The sequence below is a fragment of the Rana temporaria genome, chromosome 2 (genome assembly GCF_905171775.1).
Source record: "Rana temporaria chromosome 2, aRanTem1.1, whole genome shotgun sequence".
Lineage (NCBI taxonomy): Eukaryota > Metazoa > Chordata > Amphibia > Anura > Ranidae > Rana > Rana temporaria.
In genome coordinates this window covers 259,133,588-259,157,071 of record NC_053490.1, presented here as the reverse complement: position 1 = coordinate 259,157,071, position 23,484 = coordinate 259,133,588, and the positions used below count along the sequence as shown (strand labels likewise).

At 43.0% G+C, this 23,484-nt stretch overlaps 1 protein-coding gene across 1 annotated transcript; it reads right to left on the bottom strand.

Moving 5' to 3' along the window:
• Window positions 1-293: 293 nt before the first annotated feature.
• PRR11 (proline rich 11) lies at window positions 294-23,469 on the bottom strand. The gene is made up of 10 exons (XM_040336832.1): window positions 23,189-23,469; window positions 19,610-19,713; window positions 15,499-15,661; window positions 12,559-12,681; window positions 11,102-11,368; window positions 8,124-8,222; window positions 6,957-7,069; window positions 6,795-6,857; window positions 5,006-5,102; window positions 294-879 (listed from the first exon to the last, which is right to left on the bottom strand). The coding sequence occupies exons 2-10, from the start codon at window positions 19,708-19,710 to the stop codon at window positions 808-810; spliced, it is 1,098 nt and encodes a 365-aa protein (XP_040192766.1). The 5' UTR covers window positions 19,711-19,713; window positions 23,189-23,469; the 3' UTR covers window positions 294-807.
• Window positions 23,470-23,484: the final 15 nt, after the last annotated feature.

Genomic DNA, 23,484 nt, shown 5'->3' with positions numbered 1-23,484 from the left:
TTTATCCATAGGAATATGCAGACAATACACATCAGAGAATGTAGCAAAGCCCCGTTATTCATGGTAGGATTGAAGATCTAGAAAATCGATTTTCTGCTGGTTATACAACAGTAAAAACTGGATTATGGATTAAACAGAGATTCACCCCCACCCAAAAGGGTTCGACTTCCACTTAAAACAGCCAAGAACATATTAAATTACAGTATGAAAAAATACATATAAAAACAATGAAAGCTTGACACAAAGATGACAATAAAAATCATACACATATAGAATAAAACTCAAGACACAGCTTTTCCATTTATAATACCAGGCAGCCTTTGTTAAAAACAGCACCACATGTAAACGAAATTGCAAGGCTTGTTCTATTGGCAGAGCGAACTTTGCATGGATATTTGATAATACATAACTTACATTTTGTAACACTGGAAAATAAATGTGGTAGACTATTATCTTATGTGATGGATCCCTTCTAGCAAATGGTTTGACTAAGACAGAGCAAAAATCATAGACAAAAAACTCCATTGCATCTGTTTATAGTGTGTGCACGTTGCTTATCAAAGAAGTGAGGCACGTGTTGTTTTAGTAAGTTAAGACAAACATACATTTATCCGTAACTTATTCTGACCAGCAACGCTGGAACAAGCCAAAAAGTGAACAAAGAATGTGGCCTTTTCTATCAGTAAAAACGAAGTTAAAAACAGTGGCTTTCTTGTAAAAATTTCTCAGTATAAATGCATACAAACTGTCATAAAAAGTAGGATGGCTCCTATAATTTTTCCCTTCTACCACACAATTTCAATGAGTTTAACACGCTTCTTCAAGACCTCGGTTTCCTGGAGACATTCGAAGCGGTGACGGGCTTTTTGGGTGAGCCATCTGTGAAACAGAAAGTGAATATTTCTAAGAATTCATTTAATTATGATTTTGTATATAGTGATGTACATTTTTAGCTTAAAATATAAAAAACGAGCAGCACCCCTCCTGACCTTTATTGACGTAGTAGTCACTGACCTGGTCCTGCTTTCCTCCTTGCCCTGGCTTCCCCCGCAATTACGCCCTAAACCTTTAAAGTGTTACTAAATCTAGTAATATGAAAATAGTTCATCTGTCCACCCACAGCTTATAAATCTTCTTTTTACATAAAAATATTGCCACCATATACCTTTTTTGGATGATCTCTAAACCACGGTTACATCGTAAACTGCACAATTTCTTCAGTAATGAGAGTTCAGGAAGGAGGAGATTTTCACTGCAGCCTGTATTCATGCCCACATGTGCGATGTCAAAATCATGTGACCTGGCTATCTCTGAGAACAAGAATGTACAGGTTGGCCATTCACTGTGTGTGGATGTGCCACAAGGTTATGCGCCTGTGGATTAGAGCCTTCAACATGGTCAATTCGGCGTTACATATAAATCTGCGTAAAGATCCTTGGGAGGCGCTCTTACACAAACAGATAGAAGGCCCTTACCAAACGAGAGCGTGTCCTAGTGACACATATATTTTCCGCCACAAAGCAGACTATTGCGAAAGCCTGGAGGTCGGTCCCCGATTCTCAACATTGACAAGGTGAAAAGGCGGGAGCATGGCACTCTGGTAAATGAATAACTGACGGCGATATTAACTGACACACATGACAAATTTCTACGCATTTAGAAGCCCTGGCTAGATTATTTACCTCCAACGCAACCATCCACACGCTTTCTGGAATTATGGGTGACCATACCTGCAGTGAACTTCTGGGACCGTGATGGGCTTCCCACCACCCACCCCCCTTCTTTTTTTACCCCCTTCTCCTCTCTCCCTCACCTAGCTCTCTTTCTGGGCTCTCTCCGCTAAAGCACTGTCCTTTCCTCTTTCTTTTTATGCTTTCGAGCAAGAGCAGTACTTATTTTCGGTCCTTTGGACAACTGCACTGCTCTCTATAGCAGGGCTGTGATATTTGTTTATATACTGGTACAATATTGCACGGGACCAATGGTCCTTCAACCCTATGTTAACCACTTCCCGACCGCCGCATGTAAATGTACGTCCACAGTATGGCACGTACAGGCACTTGGGCGTTCATGTACGTCCTTGCCTTCTAGCGGGTGGGGGGTCCGATCGGGAACCCCCCCCCGCTACATGCGGCGGTCGGGTTCGCTCGGGGAGCGATCCGGGACGACGGCGCGGCTATTTGTTTATAGCCGCTCCGTCGCGATCGCTCCCCGGAGCTGAAGAACGGGGAGAGCCGTATGTAAACACGGCTTCCCCGTGCTTCACTGTGGCGGCGCATCGATCATGTCATCCCCTTTATAGGGGAGACACAATCGATGACGTCAGTCCTACAGCCACACCCCCCTACAGTTGTAAACACACACTAGGTGCACCCTAACTCCTACAGCGCCCCCTGTGGTTAACTCCCAAACTGCAACTGTCATTTTCACAATAAAGAATGCAATTTAAATGCATTTTTTGCTGTGAAAATGACAATGGTCCCAAAAATGTGTCAAAATTGTCCGAAGTGTCCGCCATAATGTCGCAGTCACGAAAAAAATCGCTGATCGCCGCCATTAGTAGTAAAAAAAAAAAATTATAAAAATGCAATAAAACTATCCCCTATTTTGTAAACGCTATAAATTTTGCGCAAACCAATCGATAAACGCTTATTGCGATTTTTTTTACTAAAAATAGGTAGAAGAATACGTATCGGCCTAAACTGAGGGAAAAAAATGTTTTTATATATGTTTTTGGGGGATATTTATTATAACAAAAAGTAAAAAATATTGCATTTTTTTCAAAATTGTCGCTCTATTTTTGTTTATAGCGCAAAAAATAAAAGCCGCAGAGGTGATCAAATACCACCAAAAGAAAGCTCTATTTGTGGGGAAAAAAAGGACGCCAATTTTGTTTGGGGGCCACCTCGCAATTGTCTGTTAAAGCGACGCAGTCCCGAACTGTAAAAACACCTTGGGTCTTTAGGCAGCATTTTGGTCCGGGGCTTAAGTGGTTAATGTTGAATGTTCCAAATTTTGTGGAGGGGAAATTCCTCTATAATTTGTTCATATTAATGGATATGAAACGGTTTACTTTTTCTTGTCATAAACTAAAAGCTGTGTAAATTCAAGAAAATGTACCATAGTTTGTAGACGCTATAACTTTTGCGCAAACCAATAAATATATTCTTATTTAATTTTTGTTTTACCTGAGACATGTGGCTGAATGCATTTTGGCCTAAATGTATGACTAAAATTGAGTTCATTGTATTTTTTTTTTTATAACAAAAAGTAGAAAATATTTTTTTTTACAAATTTTTGGTCTTTTTTCGTTTAAAAATCGCAAAAAATAAAAACCGCAGAGGTGATCAAATACCACCAAAAGAAAACTCTATTTGCGGGAAAAAAGGGGAGCAAATTTAGATTGGGTACAGCATTGCATGACCGCGCAATTACCATTGCCAAAAGTGCTCTGGTCAGGAAGGGGGTAAATCCTTCCGGGGCTGAAGTGGTTAAAGCTGTAGTTAAACTGTTTGTAAAACAACCCATTCAGTTTAAAAAAGAAATGAAAGGCAAAACATTTTTGTATAGTTATAAAACCCCCCAAAAAACGCACATTATTAAATACCCTTTTTTTAACCACTTAAGGACCGCCTCCTGCACATATACGTCGGCAGAATGGCACGGCTGGGCACAAGCACGTACGGGTACGTCCTCTTTAAGGGCCCAGCCGTGGGTCGCGGGCGCGAGGCCCGCAGCGCGCTCCGGTTCGAAACTCCGTGACCGTGACACCCGCGGACCCGATTGCCGCTGGAGTCACAGCTTCCCCGTTCATCACTGTGGCACCGTCATCGATCGTGTGTTCCCTTATATAGGGAAACACAATCAATGATGTCACACCTACAGCCACACCCCCCTACAGTTAGAAACACAGATGAGGTCATACATAACCCCTTCAGCGCCCCCTTGTGGTTAACTCCCAAACTCCCAAACTGCAATTGTCATTTTCACAGTAAACAATGCATTTTAAATGCATTTTTTGCTGTGAAAATGACAATGGTCCCAAAAATCTGTTAAAATTGTCCGAAGTGTCCGCCATAATGTCGCAGTCACGAAAAAAATCGCTGATCGCCACCATTAGTAGTGAAATTTTTTTTTTTTATAAAAATGCAATAAAACTATCCCCTATTTTATAAACGCTATAAATTTCGCGCAAACCAACCGATAAACGCTTATTGCGATTTTTTTGTGGGAAAAAAAGGACGCTGCGCAATTGTCAACTGTACTTAGCTGCATAAAAGCTGGGGGGGGGGGGGGAAGCACCAGCACACTGAGCTGGCCAGTGAATGACTGTGCAGCGGGGCATGTGAAGACAAGTCTGATCATTAGAGGAGAGCAGGCCGAGTTCCCAGCATAGCTAGAGAACTGACCACGATGTGCTCTCCTGCTTAGTGTGGTCAGTTTTTATTAGGAAAGCAGGGGGACTAGCCGGAACACCAGTGATTTCACATAAAAGCAGTACAAAGAGAACAGGATGCTTTCTCATACAAGTACATGGTTCAATAGGCACATATCAGGAATATGAAGAGTTGGAGTAAAAAAAAGCTTTAATTTCTTCTTTTTGAGGTTCCCCCAGGTGGGTTTGCTGTAATGTGCTAGCACATTATGGCTTACTTACCTGTCAAACCGAGCCCTCTAGCACTGCGATTGATCTGGCTGGTCCCTGGCGCTTCCATCTTCTGTGCCTTCGGCCACTTGAATGGCCAAGCTGCGATGACGGCACTCCTGCACATGTGCACAGGAGTCACATCACATGGGCATTGATTGGGGCCATAAACATTCAATGAGCTGCGCATGTGCGGCTCAGTATCCATCACGGCTGACAGACAAAAGGAAGCATTTATGACAGAACCGACCGATAGGGTCTCTTCTGTCATACATACCCTGTCTATCAGCAACTTTTCAAAACGCTAAGTTTACTGCCACTTTAAGTTACAAACCTAAATGAAAAAAATAATACACTTGCCTGGAATTTTTGCCTGAGAGCTCTTGTCATTAAAGGAGTCAGTCCTGTGCCATTCTCTTTGTTATCTCTATCATATATTGGGGTTCCTCCTGGGCTCCTAATAAATAAAAAAAAGTTAGAGAGTTGTGTTTCTTACAAACGATGTACTATTTGTACCAATGTCCTGCCAAAAGAAAGCAATACGATTTATCCTTTTACTATCTCAGTACAACAGAGGGGAACTAACCAGGAAATATGGGCCAAATTCTCAAAAACGCCGCCTAACTTAACTTTCAGCAGTTAAGTTACACAGGCGTTAAATTTCTACCTAAGTGGCCGATCCACAAAGCACTTACCTAGAAATTTCAGGCCGTGTAACTTAAGTGCCTCCGTTGCAAGGCGGTCCTCCTCTCCGGGGGGCGATTACAATTTAAATGAGGCGCGCTCCCGTGCCGGCCGTACTGCGCATGCGTGTGACGTAATTTTCCCGACGTGCAGCGCGCGAACGTAATTTACGCCTGGCTTTGTGGATTGCGACGGGACAATAAAGTTGCGATGGGTGAAAAAAAAAATACGCGCCGGGAAAAAAAATTCAAATTTAAAAAAAAATCGCGGCGATCGGAAAAAAGGTCTGGTTTTACATGGTGTACTAACTTTACACATTGTAAAACCAGCCCTAATTTAACGCGTGCAAATCGCTTTAATGCTTTGTGGATCTGCTTAAAGCGGGGGTTCACCCTTAGAGGGCACTTTTCCCCCTTCGCTTCCTGCTCGTTATTACTAGGGGAATCGGCAATTTATTTAAAAATATGTGCAGTACTTACCCGTTTACGAGACGCATCCTCTCCGTCGCTTCCGGGTATGGGCTTCGGGAATGGGCGGTCCTTCTTGATTGACAGGTTTCCGAGAGGCTTCCGACGGTCGCATCCATCGCGTCACGATTTTCCGAAAGAAGCCGAACGTCGGTGCGCAGGCGCAGTATAGAGCCGCACCGACGTTCGGCTTCTTTCGGCTACGAGTGACGCGATGGATGCGACCGTCGGAAGCCTCTCGGAAGGCTGTCACTCAAGAAGGAACGCCGGCTCCCGAAGACCCATACCCGGAAGCGACGGAAGAAGATGCAGCTCGAAAACGGGTAAGTACTGCACCTATTTTAATATAAATAGCCGATTCCCCTAGACCGAACGAGCAGGAAGCTAAGGGGAGATTTTTTTTTTTTTTTTAAATGGGTGAACTCCCGCTTTAAGTACTCATTTGCATACGCTAGCCGGCATTTCGACTCGAAATGCCCCCAGCGGCGGATGCGGTACTGCATCCTAAGATCTGACAGTGTAAGTGTCTTACAGATGTCAGATCTTCTGCCTAACTTTGGAAAAATCCTTTTGAGGATCGTTTCCAAAGTTAGGCACAGAGATACGCAGGCTGAACAGCAGTTCCGCCTGCGTATCTCTTTTAAGAATTTGGCCCTATGTGTTTGCTATGAATGGTATTAGTTCTACGTTCAGACAGTGTAAAACATAAGAACCAAAGTTCTGATATATGGCCCTGGCTCCCAAAAACATTTGTGCTGATCATTGCCCCGTGTTTTGGGGGGTTTCCTCTAGTTTCTAAACTAGTGAAGTAAAGCTAGCTCTCAACATTATAAATATTCTCAGTTTAAACAAAAATTTTAATTACTTGTGATTTGGTAATTCACAATGACTAACTTGTATTTTCATGAAGATATTTGAAGAAGATGTCATTTATCTAGAGGAATTAGAATGAAAGTTTAGCATGATGGAAATATAAGTCAGGACAGTGATAAGCTTACCTCGACATATTGACTTTTCTAAGATGGCGTCTCAAGTCCAGAGGGCTTTTACTATGCGCATCTCTGTATCCAGTGAAAAAATACAACAACATACTAAGTGAATACAGTGTACATGTAAATGATAGCGTGCTTTCGATAAATATTTCCAATTAAACTTCTTACCTAAAAACATGTGCGAGCCGCCTCGGTTGCACCTTAGAAGCACTCTTCAGACTTACGCCTTTTAATGCAGATATGGTGATCTGTGGCACAACATCATATTTGTGTACTGCCATCTTAAAATATTGTAGTGGGACAGACATGAAATAAATATATTAATTAATTTCAATAGAAACAAAAATTAACCTCTAACCAATGTAGCATGCAATACTGTTTAAGATTGGAAGATCTTTGGGCACATGCGAATTGTGGGACTGTTATTATTTTAATAACTCTTTTTATTGTTCCTCCACAGTCTCATGTAGCAAGAGACAAAGTTTCCCATCCACTGTAGTTACTGTATTAATGAGGCATCTGACAGTCTATAACTATTCTCACCATCGCTATGAAAACGGGACCATCGAGGAGGTTAACATACAACTATAAGCATGCATTTAAAGGGGTTGTATGGGTTTGTTTTTTGTTTTAATAACAAACATGTCATACTTACCTCCACTGTGCAGTTTGTTTTGCACAGAGTGGCCCCAATCCTCCTGTTCTGGGGTCCCACGGTGGCTGTCTCGGCTCCTCCCCACAAGAGCTAACCCCCCTCTGGGAAGTGGTCTCCCAAGGGGGTTAGCCTGCGAGCGCGCTCCTGTGATACAGTCGGCGGCCAATGACGTGGCGCACCGGGGTCCTGCCCCCCGGTGTGCCACGTCATTGATTTAATTGACAGCAGCGGGAGCCAATGGCTGCGCTGCTATCAATCATCCAATTAAGTGTCGCCTCAGCTGGGGAAAAGCATCGCAGGATTGCACCCACGGAGATTCGGGGCTCAGGTGAGTAAAACATAGGATGCATTAAGGTAAAAAAACACAAACCCACACAACCCTTTTAAAGCAGAACTAAAGTCTCCAATTAAAAAAAAAAAAACTGTGAACAGGCGGGCTTTTTATTGCAGAAGAGACATGTAAAGTCCCTTCTACAATAAAATAAACCCATCTTGCTGCTCAGAGTCTTCTTTAGAATGTACACTGAGTTTCGCATGCGTCGGGATAGCTGAACTCCTGTGTAAGTGCAGGAGTGATGTCATCCTGTACTGACCAATAAAGACAGCCCCAGCCTGGCACCTGGAAAAAGCTTTGTAGCTTGTAGTGTGTGTCCATTTTGAGAATAATTAAAGAAACTTACCTTTTGTCTTTCATTATTATCTTTTGCGTTTCTTAATTTAACATTCAGAAGGTCTTTAAGTGTTATTTGAATGGGCCCCTCTGGTTTTGCAGGTTGCTCCTAAAGATGGTACAAGAGAAAGATTGTAAAGTTAGAAGACACATCTTTGTTGTAGCACACTTTGTTGCTAAAAATACGGCCCATTTTTATAAAACTTAGTAAAGTTGCACATATAATCTAAATCACAGAGCGATCTGGATCACATCCCAATCTCCATACTTCACCGAACAACTGAAGGTAAAGTTGTGAGGCTGCCATACCCTTAGTTTTCTCAGTTTTGACTATGGACTAAATATCATATATAAGACTTACCACTTTTTCACTGAGCCTCTCCTCTAAAGGCGTGGACAGATATATATTCCCAAAAGCGATTTTTTGAGGCAGCCTACAAGTTTCGGCCAAAACTAACTTGAAGAACGGAGAACCACTTTCTTTGTCCTACAAGCAATACTCCTTTGCTACAGATTATTCTACATTATTGTGTGCTCCATGGTGTAGCTTTTAATTTTTCCTCTTGAAAAGTATTTGAGTAGAGATACGTGCGATGGTAAAAAGACAAAACAATCAAGGGCAACCCGATTCATATATTGGAGGAGTCTTGATTCCGCCTCACCAAATTGTATTCGGACCTAGAACAATTTAACGCTCGTGACACTGCTGACTTCCTCAGCCGTCTCTCATTCCCGATCCTGACGGAGGCGTATGTTACCCTCATGGACCAGGACATACAAGTTTCAGAGGTCCTCCAGGATCTTAAGGTGGGAAAACGACCGGGGGGCTTTACGGCACTTTACTATAGAAAACTGGCCGTTGTGGTAGCCCCACATTTAACGGCCATGTTTAACTCTGTTAAAAATGGTCATTCTTTCCCCCGGGAACTCTTAATGGCAAGCATTGTGATGATCCCTTAACCGGATCGCGATCACTCCTCCTGGGCCAATTTTAGGCCCAGGAGGAGCCTTTGACACTTAAGGTTTAGTACAGGCCTTTGACACTTTGTCGTGGCCCTTTCTCATGTCTATTCTTAGGCATTATGGCTTCGGGTCATCGTTTATGCACTGGATGTCAGTCTTATATGACTCCCCCCGGGCAAAAATTAAGTATTATGGATTTGAATCTTCTCTCTTTAATATCAAGAGGGGAACCCGTCAGGGATGCCCCCTGTCGCCTCTTCTTTTTGTATTGGCTCTGGAGCCCCTAGCGGAGGCGATTCGCTCAGATCCGGACATACGGGGCATTGAAGTGGCGGGCTATCCCCACAAAATTTCCCTTTTTGCTGATGATATTCTTCTCACTTTGACCTCCCCAGAACTTCCTTACCAAATTTACAATCCCTTTTAGACACCTTTGCTTCCCTTTCGGGGCTTCTAGGTTAATCCCTCCAAATCAAAAGCATTATCGGTTAATCTTTCTCCTGGTTTGTTGGGGGATTTACAGTCGGCATTCTCCTTCCAATGGGTCTCCTCGCTACCCTATTTGGGAATCCACCTTACCCCTACGTACTATGGATTGTACCAGGCTAATTTTCCACACTTGTTTAAAAGGCTAACGCATATACTGGTCACATTTGCCTTTGTCATGGTTCGGCAGAATAACGGCTAATCGTATGGAATACCTCCCGAAATTACTATATTTTACTATTTACTATATTTTTTACGTGTCCTGCCTGTTCTGGTTTTCTCGCATATTCTCCGCATACATCAACGTAGAATTATGCAATTTATATGGGGTTCGACCCGCCCTCGAATCGGCAAACAGGTTTTGTTTGCTAGGCGAATCAATAGTGGTCTTTTGGTTCCTAATCTACCGGCCTATTATACAGCTGCTAATATAGCACCTCTTGATGAGACTTATCAGCTTCCGCTCTGGGCTATGCTTGATTTGGTTGACATCGACCCCATTCCCATCTCCCCATTGCCCTGGCTCCCTCCTGTGCAGCGACCGTCGGATATGGGGCCCTGTCTGGCCCATTCCCTGCGCCTCTGGGACTCGGTAAAGTACTCTGCGGGGTTGATCTCTCTGTACTACACACCGGTGAGATTGGCTCGCTTTATTCCAAATTATTCTCCGCTCTGTTTCAGGGGGTGTTCCCAGGAGGGCTCCATGACACATATTTGGTAGTCATGCCCGCGGGCGTGCAGACTGTGGATTAGGGTACACACTCTCCTTCGCAATTTATTTCAGATTAACATTAAAAGGGATCCTTATGTAGCACTCCTTGGTAAGCCTATCGTGGAATTATTGCGTCCAGAACGGCAACTAGCCCATCATCTCTTTACTGCAACGAGGTTGACAATCGCGAGAGCATGGAAAACCCCCACACTTAGCTTTGAGGCAGTCAAAAACCGCCTGAATGACGTCATGGTTAATGAGAAACTGACGGCGGTCCTTTCTGACACGCATGACAAGTTTCTTAGGGTATGGCAGCCTTGGATTGCACTCTACAACCCTTCTAGGTTTGACGCTGCATTACTATCAATATAGGACTACTCTTACGCGCACCCCGTGGACCTCACACTCCCCTCCTCTATCTCTCCCTCTTCACCTTCTACTCCTCTTCTCACTCTGCTCCATTCTTCTTCTCTTTTTCAATTCTCCCATAGTCTCTTTTCTTTTTTGCAGTTAATCCTTTCTACTCTTTCTAAAGGATGCTAACCTTTGGGTTCTCTTGTTGTGTATTATATATTTGTTCTACAGGTTTACAGACAGCCGGGCGTAGACCGGGTTCTAGACCGTATGCATCTAAGGACTTTTTAATTTTTTCTATTTGAGTATAGCATAAGAGCTCGGCTCCTGCTTACTTTATGTTGGTTAGGGCTTGCAGGCCCGGATTTGCTTTGTATAATGTATGCTATAACACTCTATCGTAAACCTGTACTGTTGCTTTATACGACAATAAAACTTTTTGCAAAAGAAAAGACAAAACAATCATATCTAACCTTTGGTGGTCTGTTAGTTCCAGTTTTCTTCAGTATAGGTAAACGGTTTTGAAATAGTAAGGCTGGGGAAAAAGGAACTGGCGGTGGAGGAGGTGGAGGGGGTGGCAGAGGCGGAGGGGGAGGTGGAGGAACTGGTGGTAGTAGAGAAGGCAGAGTACATTCTTCTGCTGCTTGCACATTTGATTCCTTAATGGAGGAAGCAGTGGTTGCTTGCTGACAACTCCGGCAGATGGAATTTCCTGATGCACTTGAATTAGTTCCTTTATCCTAGAAGAAAATTAGGCAACATTTAATTGTATCTACCTGGGAAATAACCCATGTCCCATATACATTGATTTTATAAGTAAAAGAAATAAGCTTGGTTCATGTACTTTGTTAGAAGAAAGTTTGTGTGATAAATGTTAGAAGCCCATTTTAATACATTCTGGAGTTCAAAGTGATAGGCACACACTTATGCATTGGCTTGTTTATAGTGTGCAAGTATCCTTCCTATAAATAATGGGATTGGCTTAGTACCGTGTTTCCCCGAAAATAAGCCCGGGTCTTATATTAATTATGCCAACAAAAGACACAGTAGGGCTTATTTTCGGGGTAGGTCTTACTATGTATTGTGCTGTCTTCTCCCCCCCTCTCCCTCCCTGCCTGTCAGGAATCCCCAGTGTGAACTGAGTTAAAATGCTTGTAAAATCCTACAATCCACTCAGTATTATACAGGGTGGGCCATTTATATGGATACACCTTAATAAAATGGGAATGGTTGCCGCCATGGTCACCACCCATCTTGAAAAGTCCCCCCCCCCCCCTTACATATACTAATGTGCCACAAACAGGAAGTTAATATCAACAACCATTCCCATTTTATTAAGGTGTATCCATATAAATAGCCCACCCTGTATAATGTACAATGTGCGTGTTCCTGTAATATAATTGTGCCAAATAACTTTGTTATAGTGCCATTCTGCGCTTCTGTGACCCGCCGGAGCTCTCTTCCCCACAATTATATTACAGAAACACACACATTGTACATTATATACTACTGTAATAGAGTGGATTTTAGGATTTTACAAGCATTTTTAACTAGGGCTTATTTTCGGGGTAGGTCTTATATTGCAGCCCTTCTGGAAAATAATGCTAGGTCTTATTTTCAGGGTAGGTCTTATTTTTGGGGAAACAGGGTATGTTGTGGTTGGGCTTTGTTTCAATCCATTTTGCATTACTTTCTGATGCCCCAGAGGGGACATGAACTCAGGATGAGTGAGGATAAAGAACGAAGGATATGCTCATTATGGAACGACTAACGCTTCATTTTTATATGTTCACCATGAGACATAGATGAGGTACCTATGCTTTGTAAGACAGTTTAAAAAAAACTATTTTTGGAGACAAATATCTTATTTAAAACAAAAAGAAATAGGTAACATATGTCTGACAACAACCGTAAATGTAGAGGTGCTTACCGGAAGAGATAACTGCAACTTGAGAAACTCAATTTCAAGTCTGTGTAGGCGTTTTCTCAGTGTGCGTAGCTCACGTTGGCAGATTATAGGTGGAGCAAATGTATTTTTTACTAAATTAATTTGCTGGAAAGAAATACAGAACTTTAGAAACAAATTTTTTATGAAAGCTATAGTTAACACACAAGTTACTGAATTAGAAATGCCAAAACTACTATTTTAAAGACGAATTTAACCTTATGCTTGCAATTCACTCTCTTTCATTAAAAAACACATTTTAGCCAAGATCCAAAAATTATACGAATGATGATGGATGAATTTAGTGCTGATACATGTCATGGTTGTGTTAGCAGTAGAAGCATCCACAATGTATGTTGAGAGCCAAAAACACCATAAACACTTAGAGCCGGTTCACACAGGGGCGGCACGACTTCGGGGGCGACTCGGCCAGGCGACATGAAGACGACATCTAAGGCGACTTGCAAAATGACTTCTGTATAGAAGTCAATGCAGGTCGCCCCGAGTCGCCCCCGAAGTAGTACAAGAACCTTTTTCTAAGTCGGAGCGACTTGCGTCGCTCCTATTAGAACGGTTCTATTCATTTAGCTACCCCTAAATATATTTTCTCGTTTTTGACCATAATCAGTTTGTTATCTGCAACTCTGTTCTTGGCATTCACCCTTACTACTTGTCCTGGTGATCTGTTAAACAGGATTTATCCTTACTTTGGGGAGATTTCTGTTCACTGTCCGTTGTGGCTCTGGGACAAGAAGCTAGAAAAAAATTAGTTTTGAAGAATGAGGCCGTTTCTTCTAGAGCCTGAAAAACTTTGTTTTTTACAACCCGAAAAATTATCGTGTGTACACAGCATAAGATGCAGGAGACAAACTATAAATTATTGACACGCTGGTATAGGGCCCCTTTAGACCTGTCACTGATATATCCGGCCAGTTTGGACAGGTGCTGGTGAGGATGCGGAGGCCGAGGAACCCTGTTGCATCTGTGGTGGGAGTGCCCCCTGATAGCAGCCTACTGGCTAGATATTAGTGACCAGGTCAAGGAAGGTCTTGGGATAGACGTCCTTCTTTCTCTGGTTCATTTTCTCTTGCATATTACTACCATGCCAATAAGCCGCTACAAAAAAAGTGCGCTGCCTCACTTACTAAATGCCGCCAAACGGCTACTTCCTATTTACTAGAAAAAGGCACAAATACCGAGCAGAGAGGACTGGATATGCAAGGTAAATGAAATAAGAGAAGCAGAGGAATGGATTGCAACATGTAAAGGCACTAATGATAAACATACCGCCATGTGGTCACTATGGACAGAACATTTCTCTGATCTTGCCCAAGTGCCTTCTAGCCTAGATGTATCATTACTGAAACTAGCAGACCCAACATTGGCTCAACGAGACCTACAGTACCTAACCAATAGTCACCTATTCATACCCCTAGACCGGAGCATAGACTATGTGCATTGCATATTTACAGGAGGCAGCGACTACCTGGCGGCTGATGGTCCGAAACAGGGTCGTGTGAGATCCTCATAAGCTCAAGGTGAGATCCTGTCCTCCATCCCACTATCTCAATCAATTCTACCCCTTTCTATGACCAACCTCTGCCCCCCTCTCCCTCTTCCCTTCAATGGTTGTTGTTGCTAGAAGGTTCTCGCGCTGATAGGCACTCTACGATTATTAGGATAATTTGGCGCAACGGGGGTTAATGGCTGATATGACTGTCACCCGGTAGGAAATGGTAGAGCTGTGCCTCCCACTGGGGGTCCCGGGCACAGCATCGGGAGAGATCAGCAGGAGGCCTTGGTTGCCTTGGAGCTCGTGTGGGGGTGTTTCCGGGCTGTCCCTGGACCACTTTCCCCCCCAGTGGATGGGATGGACATAGCTCGGGTGACAGATCAAAAAGGGAGACAGCGTGCCTGGCCGGCCGCTTCATAGATGGTAACCAAGACCTTCCGTCAACCACAGTTAGCTGACAGGAACATCATGATACAAATCTCCTTGCATAACCTTCATATTGTCATAACTTTTTTCTGTTTCTACTTGTTTCCACATGTTCCCCTTCCTATTATTGTTGTTGAACTAAAAAATACTTGTCACTGTTAAGCACAACTTGAGTCATGTCTGTAAAGCTGTGACTGAATTTAATAAACAAAGTTTAAAAAAAAAAAAACTACTCTGATGACAGGATGTAAAAAACAAATAAAAATGAATAAATAATAAATTAAAATGTATTCATTTATTTTTTACATACTGGCACCTGTCGGTATCTGTGATCACTGCGCTGTTGACAGTATGACAAGAATGGTTAAAAATAAAATTATTTTATTTAATTTCTTAATTATCCCAAAAAAAGTGTCAAAAATTACAACTTCAAAAAACGTGTCTTGCCTCTTACTAAATACCTTGGACTGTCTAGCTTCCAAAAAGGGGTAATTTGGTGGAGGGGGCGGCTGACATTTGTACTGCCCTGCCATTTTAGAGCCTCAAGAAATAAGATAAGTCGTAAGTACATCAGGATTGATCTGTTTTCATTTTGGCCTAATCTTATGAAGAAAAATTACTTATTTACAAAATTTTATAACAGAAATTAGGAAAACTTGTTTTTTCCCCCAAAGTTTTCAGTATTTTTTTCATTTATATAGTAAACAATAAAATAAAAAAACACAAGTGGTGATTAAGTACCACCAAAAGAAAGCTCTATTTGTGTGGAAAAAAAATGATATAAACTTTAATTTGCCGCACAATTGCCAGTTAAAGAAGCGCAGTGTTGAATACATGTCCTGGTTATAAAGGGAGTAAACCCTTATGAAGGTAATGCGGTTATTCATAATCTCATTGCATGAAACAATGACAGCAGTAAAAAGTGAAAGGACATAGAGTAAAAAGGAAGGAACCATTGTCAGGACAGAAATAAATAAAGTACGTACCTTTTTCAGACTGGAATAGCTCCACACAAATAAAGATATGAATGGATTCATTATGGACCATACAATAGATTTCAATGGATTTCTTATATTGGGAAATCTAAACCATACAGAAGAAATCAAAATCAAATACCACGACAACTTTGCATCTGTCTGTTCTTGCAACCTGGAAAGGAGAAAGTATAGGCATAATTTAATCAGTATTCGGATCGTGACAAAGATTATAGGATGTTCATTCAGTAAATTTATTGGCAGGATTACTGGGTAACACACTGGAATTTGTAGTGCATCTGGTATGAACTACCAACCAGAATAAACCACCAGCCACCTTCTCCAAAATGGTTTTGATAAAATTCACAGATGCTGGTCCCCAGTATCTGTAAAACTAATATGGACAATTAACATGAAAAATGGACAACCCTCCTGATCTGCCATGTTATACTGTATATTTTTTTCTTTATATCATAAACTGAACATTTAGTAACGTGTTGTCCCCCTTGAAGTGTTGCAATGGATGGAAATAGCGCCCCCCTTCATAAGCCAGCTGTGGATGGGGTCCAGTGTACTTGGGGTATAGGAGCAAGACACCCCTGATCTGCAGAGATATAGAACCGAGTTTGCGCTAAACTAAAAAGCCCTTTGCAGGGCTGAACTAACAAGGTGATGAAAGAGGACATTAAAGCCCCTTTCACACCTGCGGACCGTATGTCCGTTTTCAAATGAAATACATGTATTCCTACGGGATTGCGGATGAACATTCGCTGACATCCGATCGGTCTCGGCTAATGCTCCGTTTCTGCAGATGGCGGAAAATCCTATTTTTCCATCCGTCTGCAGATCGGATCGGATGAACGCGGACATACGGTCCTTGTTCATCCGATCCCCCCCATAGAGAAGAGCGGAGATCTGACAGGGCGGTCCCTGCACCGTGTGCAAGGACCGCCCTGTCATCTGCCGGCTCAGTGGGAATCAACGGGGCGATCCCCTCTGAGCAAGCAGATGAATAAGAAACGTATCCTCACGGAATCCGTGGGTGTGAAAGGGCCCTTAGGAGCACACAGAGAAATCTTCACCCTCCTTTACCCTCACCTAATGGATCCCATGAATACCCTATGCGAGTAACACCTATTGCTAAAGTAACTGCGATATCTGTGGAAGATGGCTTTACTATTTTGGGAAACCTTTAAAGCAGTATTAAACCCAATACCAAATATTTATTATATTGCAGCTTACCAATTCCTAGATGTGATGGCTGCATTAGTGTTCTTTTTTAGGCTTTTGTTCTTCTACTTTCATCTGGTGATCCAGTGATGGGGAAACTGTATATTTTATATTTCCTTATTATTGTTGGTTCATATTGTGGCTCACTAATGAATTCTAAGCCTCCAAATCCTGGTCAAGGAGCCAACTATGGTCATATATATTGTTTTACCTTACTGATGTAAAACTTGAGAAATGCAGGATGATCGAGCCCACTATCCCCCTCAAAAGGTGATATCACTGTCCAAAAAACTTTGATTGGTCATTTACTGACATACTAACCTGTATCTACCACAGCCCAAACTGGAAAAGGCTAGTCTCATACCAGAGCTTGCAATCGTGCAAACGTCTGATCTGGTCGGCCATGTTGCGTAGCAGCAAACGGGACTCCATGGCGGAAACAGCATCTTTAGTTAAAGTGATTAAGTCTTGTTTTAAAAATAAATAAATAAATAAATAACATGTCATACTTGCCTCCTCTGTGCAGTTGGTTTTGCTCAGAGCAGCCTGGATCCTCCTCTTCTATGGTCCTGGTCCCTCCCTCCTGTTGAGTTCCCCCACAGCAAGCAGCTTGCTATGGAAGCCCCCGAGCAAAGCTGCAGCTCTGTGTGTCGATTCATACACGGAGCTGCCATTCAGCCCACCCCCCCTCTTCCCCGATTGCCTAACTGACTTTGATTGACAACCGCGGGAGCCAATGGTTCCCCTCAGGAGGGAGAGTCCCAGACAGCCGAGGGATTTGTGGACATCCCTGGACAGAGAGGGGGCTCAGGTTAGTATTAGGGGGTGCTGGGGAGGCTTCTACACACAGAAGGCTTTTTATCTTAATGCATAGAATAAACTCCTTTAAGTATTCTTGTTTTTTTTTTTTTCATTTGTAGCTGTCATTACTTTTAATAAATGTTATACTTTTTATAAGTATTTGTGCAATCTCTCTTTGCACATATTGAACACAAAAACGTTACAAAACATCCAGCTAGGGATGAGACAAACCATTTTACACTGGTGTTTACAATGATCAGCTTTTATTTATTTACAGCACATAAAACCTTTATCCCAAGAAGAAAAACTGTTTGTTGTAACTGCATAAAAAGTGTGAGCCGGAGTCTGGCTTTAATTTGTTGAAAACAAAGGGGATAAAGCCTAAATACAAGGAAACTAACACATCTAAGGATTGGCTAGAGACAGAGAGAGATTCAGGACACTGTGCTCTATGTGGTCCCAATGGAGTTCAGCTGAATGGGTTAACACTACCTCGCCTCTATCCACCAGGAGGAGCTGACAAGCAAAAGGAGCTCAAGAGACTTGATGGTTGGGGGGGGGGGGGGGGGGGAGAGAGAGAGAGACGGAGAGAATCTGAACAGCGGGACCCATGTCGCTGTATCACTGAGACTGGTGAGAGGACATTGCTGCCATTGCCTTGTTGCTGCCAGCAGAGACTGAGCACATAAGGAATGGACATCGAATTTGTACCATTATTTACTGCATGCAGACGGGACTGTACTCAAGTGCACCACCATAACGACTGGGCCCCAACACTAGCCAGCTGAAGAACTAGGACTAAAGTCTGTTCACTCAGATAGCTGCTTCTCAAGAACTTTGCCTATTGTGCAAAGTAAGAGGTACTTCTGCAGGAAGTCTTAAATCACATTGCTGACATTCATATACTGTAGAGGGGTCCTCTCAGAAATCTGCCCTCACCATGTTATTGCCAAAAAAATAATACATTTTATTTGTATGACAATTTAACTGTTTGAGGACCAGCCGCCAAAGTTATACTGTGGCAGGTGGGCTCCCTGGGTGAGCCGTCGTAGCTGTACGTCGGCCGCTTTAAGAGCACTACAGAGCCGATGCACGTGCCCGGCGGTCGCCATGTGCACTGGACACCTGTGATCGCTCCTGAGAGAGACAGAACAGAGGTCTGTCAATGTAAATAGACAGATCTCTGTTATGTCAGGGGTGAAAAGACTGATCAGTTGTTCCTAATGCTTAGAAACAACGGAGTCCCAAACCCCACAGTTTGAAAAACACTCCCTAGGTAACACATTTAACCCCTTGATCACTTCCCTGCCAATGACATTCATACAGTAGTCAGTGGCTATTTTTAGCACTGATCGCTGTATAGATGTCAATGGTACCAAAAAAAGTGTCCGATAAAAAACGCAGGATCGTCGCAATTCTAATAAAAATGCCATAAAAATATCCCCTATTTTGTAGATGCTATAACTTTCGCGCAAACCAATAAATATACACTTATTGCGATTTTTTCCCTCAAAAATATGTAGAATACTTATCAGCCTAAACTGAAGAAGAATTTTTTTTGGGGATATTTATTATAGCAAAAAATATTATTTTTTTCAAAATGATTGTTTATAGCGCAAAAAAAAAAAAACGCAGGGATCAAATACCACCAAAAGAAAGCTCTATTTGTGGGGAAAAAGGGACGTCAATGTTGTTTGGATACAGCGTTGCACAACCAGCAGCTGCAGTTATACTGCGGCAGGTTGGCATGGCTGCACAAATCGCCGTAGCTGTACGTCGCTACTGTAAGACGTCACAGCAGGCACGTGTTCCCAAAGCTGATGCGCGTGCCCAGCGGGCGCGATGACCGCCGCGCACCCCCGATATAGAAAATGTTCTGTTTTTTTTCGATGAAATTCCGATGTGATTTGGCCAGGCAAAAGGCTGATCGTGTGTACGAGGCATTAGTGAATTGAGCCCTATATCACTATTGCTTAGCAATAAGGTTGAAGCACAAGTTTTGGTAAACTTGAAAGAAGAAGCTCTGACACATCCAACATAAGCTTTGACTGTATGGCCTGATCAGTAGACAAATGACACGGTATTAACTTACTGAACTGAGTTACAAATGGAAGCCTCCAATTTCTTTGCTGTCCATCGTTTCTTCTGCTTGTATTTTCCCGGTCTTCGACGTGCTTGCAGGAATTTTGCCATATTCTGTACGTTTCATAATTTAAATTAAATCATTATCGTTGTGAGATTTATATGGCTCTAATGTATGCATTTATATAATACTGGATTATACACCATAAAAGTAGCCAAAAGTTTAATTAGGAGTTTGTCCACCATTTGAAGCTTAAACGCCCCTCAGAAATATTATTTCCTGCTTGTGTGATTGGCTTACTGATTTTCCCAGAAGTCTGCAGTAAGATACAAGTAGATTTAGGCCATATCACATCAAAAGCCATGCAGACCCTGCCACTTTCCTCATTGGAACCCTGCAAGTGCAGCAGCGGATTGTTAATTATCTTGCCGCCTCAACCTTCGCAACATCTCCAAAATACGCCCCTTTCTAACCAATGACACAACAAAACTCTTAATTCACTCCCTGGTCATCTCTCGCCCCCGATTACTGCAACTCCCTTCTCATTGGCTTACCTCTGCATACTCTATCCCCCCTTCAGTCCATCATGAATGCTGCTGCCAGACTAATCCACCTTACCAACCGCTCTGTCTCTGCTACTCCCCTCTGTCAATCCCTCCACTGGCTTCCACTCACCCAACGAATTAAATTCAAAATACTAACAATTATCTACAAAGCCATCCACAACTCTGCCCCCAGCTACATCACTGACCTAGTTTCTAAATACCAACCTGTACGTTCTCTTCGTTCTTCTCAAGACCTCCTACTCTCTAGCTCTCTCATCACCTGCTCTTATGCTCGTCTCCAGGACTTTTCTAGAGCCTCTCCAAGCCTATGGAACTCCTTACCCCAATCTATCCATCTATCTCCTTCTCTATCAGCTTTTAGAGGAAAAAACATCCTCTTCAGAGAAGCCTACCCTTCCCACACATAACTGTATTTTTATTTGAGTCTATATGATCATCACCCACAGCTAACTACCCTTTGTTCCACTTGACCCTCCCTTCTAGATTGTAAGCTCTAACGAGCAGGGCCCTCTGATCCCTCCTGTATTGATTTGTATTGTGACTGTACTGTCTTCCCTGATGTAAAGTGCTGCACAAACTGTTGGCGCTATATAAATCCTGTATAATAATAATTATAAAGTCACTCCAATTCACATTCACTTTACACATGGACACAGATAAACAGCAATTTCTTCAGAATAACAAAAGTCTGCAACACAGTTTGTTAAAACCCTTGTGTACATTAATCACCCAGAGGAGAATGTTTTTTTCTCAACAAAAATTTTGTTACGTTTTTAAAATGTATGTTACCCCAACATTTCATATTTCTGATATGTGTCTGTGTTACCATGTACTTGCATTAAAAACATCCTGCTAACTTTTTAGCTCCATACCCATTCATTTCTCTCTCTCTCTTTCCCTTCCCATTTTTATTTTCTTCTCGCACCCTTTCCTCTCGTCCATCTTAGTTCACAGATATGGCTCACCTGGGCAAGGTGTTCCCCTGTCAAAATGACAAATCTCTTTTGGATATATCATTAGACTGAAGAGGTTCCCCATTCCTTGTACCTTTAGTACTTAAAGAGGAGGTCCAGCACCCCACCAAAATGTTTAAGTCAGCAGCTACAAATACTGTAGCTTCTGACTATTAATATATGAACACTTACCTGTCCAGGTAGCCTGCGATGTTGGCATGCCGCCACCATTCCTGGTAAGGGAACCCGGCAGCCGGTTCCCTACTGCACATGTGCGAAGCGCTCTACCCTTTCTAAATGGTCTGGCGGCGGAAGGAGGAGAGGGACGAATTTCCTGTGAAAAACAGGGAAACCCGTTCCCTCCCCCCCGAAAAGGTGCCAAAGGATGGGGGAGGAGACAGATAAGCAGAAGTTCCACTTTTGAGTGGAACTCTACTTTAACTGTTCTTTGACTCTACGGAATGTCTGAAATTATTTTTACCTTTGGATTGTTATTATCTATTGGCCCCATCTGTCTGTTTTTAGCCGACGGGGAATGATCCCCATCTGTCTGTTTTTAGCCGACGGGGAATGATCCCCATCTGTCTGTTTTTAGCCGACGGAGAACAGATCCCCATCTGTCTGTTTTTAGCCGACGGAAAACAGATCCCCATCTGTCTGTTTTTAGCCGACGGGGAATGATCCCCATCTGTCTGTTTTTAGCCGACGGAGAACAGATCCCCATCTGTCTGTTTTTAGCCGACGGAAAACAGATCCCCATCTGTCTTTTTAGCCGACGGGGAATGATCCCCATCTGTCTGTTTTTAGACGACGGAGAACAGATCCCCATCTGTCTGTTATTAGCTGACGGAAAACAGATCCCCATCTGTCTGTTATTAGCTGACGGAAAACAGATCCCCATCTGTCTGTTTTTAGCCGACGGGGAATGATCCCCATCTGTCTGTTTTTAGACGACGGAGAACAGATCCCTATCTGTCTGTTATTAGCTGACGGAAAACAGATCCCCATCTGTGTTTTTAGCCAACGGAGAACAGATCCCCATCTGTCTGTTATTAGCCGACGGAAAACAGATCCCCATCTGTGTTTTTAGCCGACGGAGAACAGATCCCCATCTGTCTGTTTTTAGCTGACTGGGAACAGATCCCCATCTGTGTGTTTTTAGCTGACAGTGAACAGATCCCCATCTGTGTTATTAGCCGACGGGGAATGATCCCCATCTGTCAGTTTTTAGATGACGGAGAACAGATCCCCATCTGTTTGTTATTAGCCGACGGAGAACAGATCCCCATCTGTTTGTTATTAGCCGACGGAGAACAGATCCCCATCTGTCTGTTATTAGCCGACGGAGAACAGATCCCCATCTGTCTGTTATTAGCCGACGGAGAACAGATCCCCATCTGTCTGTTTTTAGCCGACGGAAAACAGATCCCCATCTGTCTGTTATTAGCCGACGGAGAACAGATCCCCATCTGTCTGTTATTAGCCGACGGAGAACAGATCCCCATCTGTCTGTTATTAGCCGACAGAGAACAGATCCCCATCTGTGTGTTTTTAGCCGACGGAGAACAGATCCCCATCTGTCTGTTATTAGCCGATGGAGAACAGATCCCCATCTGGACAGGATCAGATGTCAGCAGGTGTGAACAGACGCACGTTCATTGACATCCGCCGGACCCAATCAATCCGTCCATGTGGAAGGGGCATTAGATCTACTAAAACTGTAATATAAGGACCTACCTAAACTATCCAACTAGTTTGTATCCAATCAAGCAAGCAGTTGTTGGTAGATCTAAAGTAGGTTAAACAATCAGATTGTAACGTATGTGGCGAGTGTAAAGGAGATTGTACTAGCAGTCTGTATAGTGAGCAGATACTACTTCCCATACACAAGCAGGGCCAGTGATCGGATAGGCTAAGCCTTTATATACAGCAGTATACGTCTGATCTCGGACGTGCACAGAACAGGGCAGCAGCCGGATGGACGTGGCATGTGTACACAGATGTAAAGCTGCCCATACATTATACAATTTTCTTGTTGCGTAGTAGAAGACAGAAGCCCTCACACCCACCTGAATCAGATGAATGCAGGAGGACTCTGCCCTGCTGTCCACTTCTTCTCCCGAACAACTTCTACATTCAAAATCAAAACCAGAGGCGGCGTGCTGGCGAACCAACCAATCAGCTGCCGCTAACACCTAAGGAGCTGGGCGGTACCCATCCAACAGCGAATCGGCGCACAGCATTTCTCGTATTACACCCAACCGCTTCCCCCCCAAGGGTTAAACCCACTAAGCACTCAGCGGACCAATGGGGCAACGCGTGCGAGATCACTCCAGCCAATCAACTTGTCGGACTCATCGGCGGC

Excerpts from the sequence above, each read along its gene's own strand:
- PRR11 (XM_040336832.1), bottom strand. The coding sequence starts at position 19,710 with ATGGCAAAATTCCTGCAAGCACGTCGAAGACCGGGAAAATACAAGCAG. Across the intron at positions 6,858-6,956 it reads CGGCTCGCACATGTTTTTAG|AGATGCGCATAGTAAAAGCC; the intron begins GTAAGAAGTTTA and ends CACTGGATACAG. Across the intron at positions 880-5,005 it reads CTCTCAGGCAAAAATTCCAG|ATGGCTCACCCAAAAAGCCC; the intron begins GCAAGTGTATTA and ends TCTGTTTCACAG.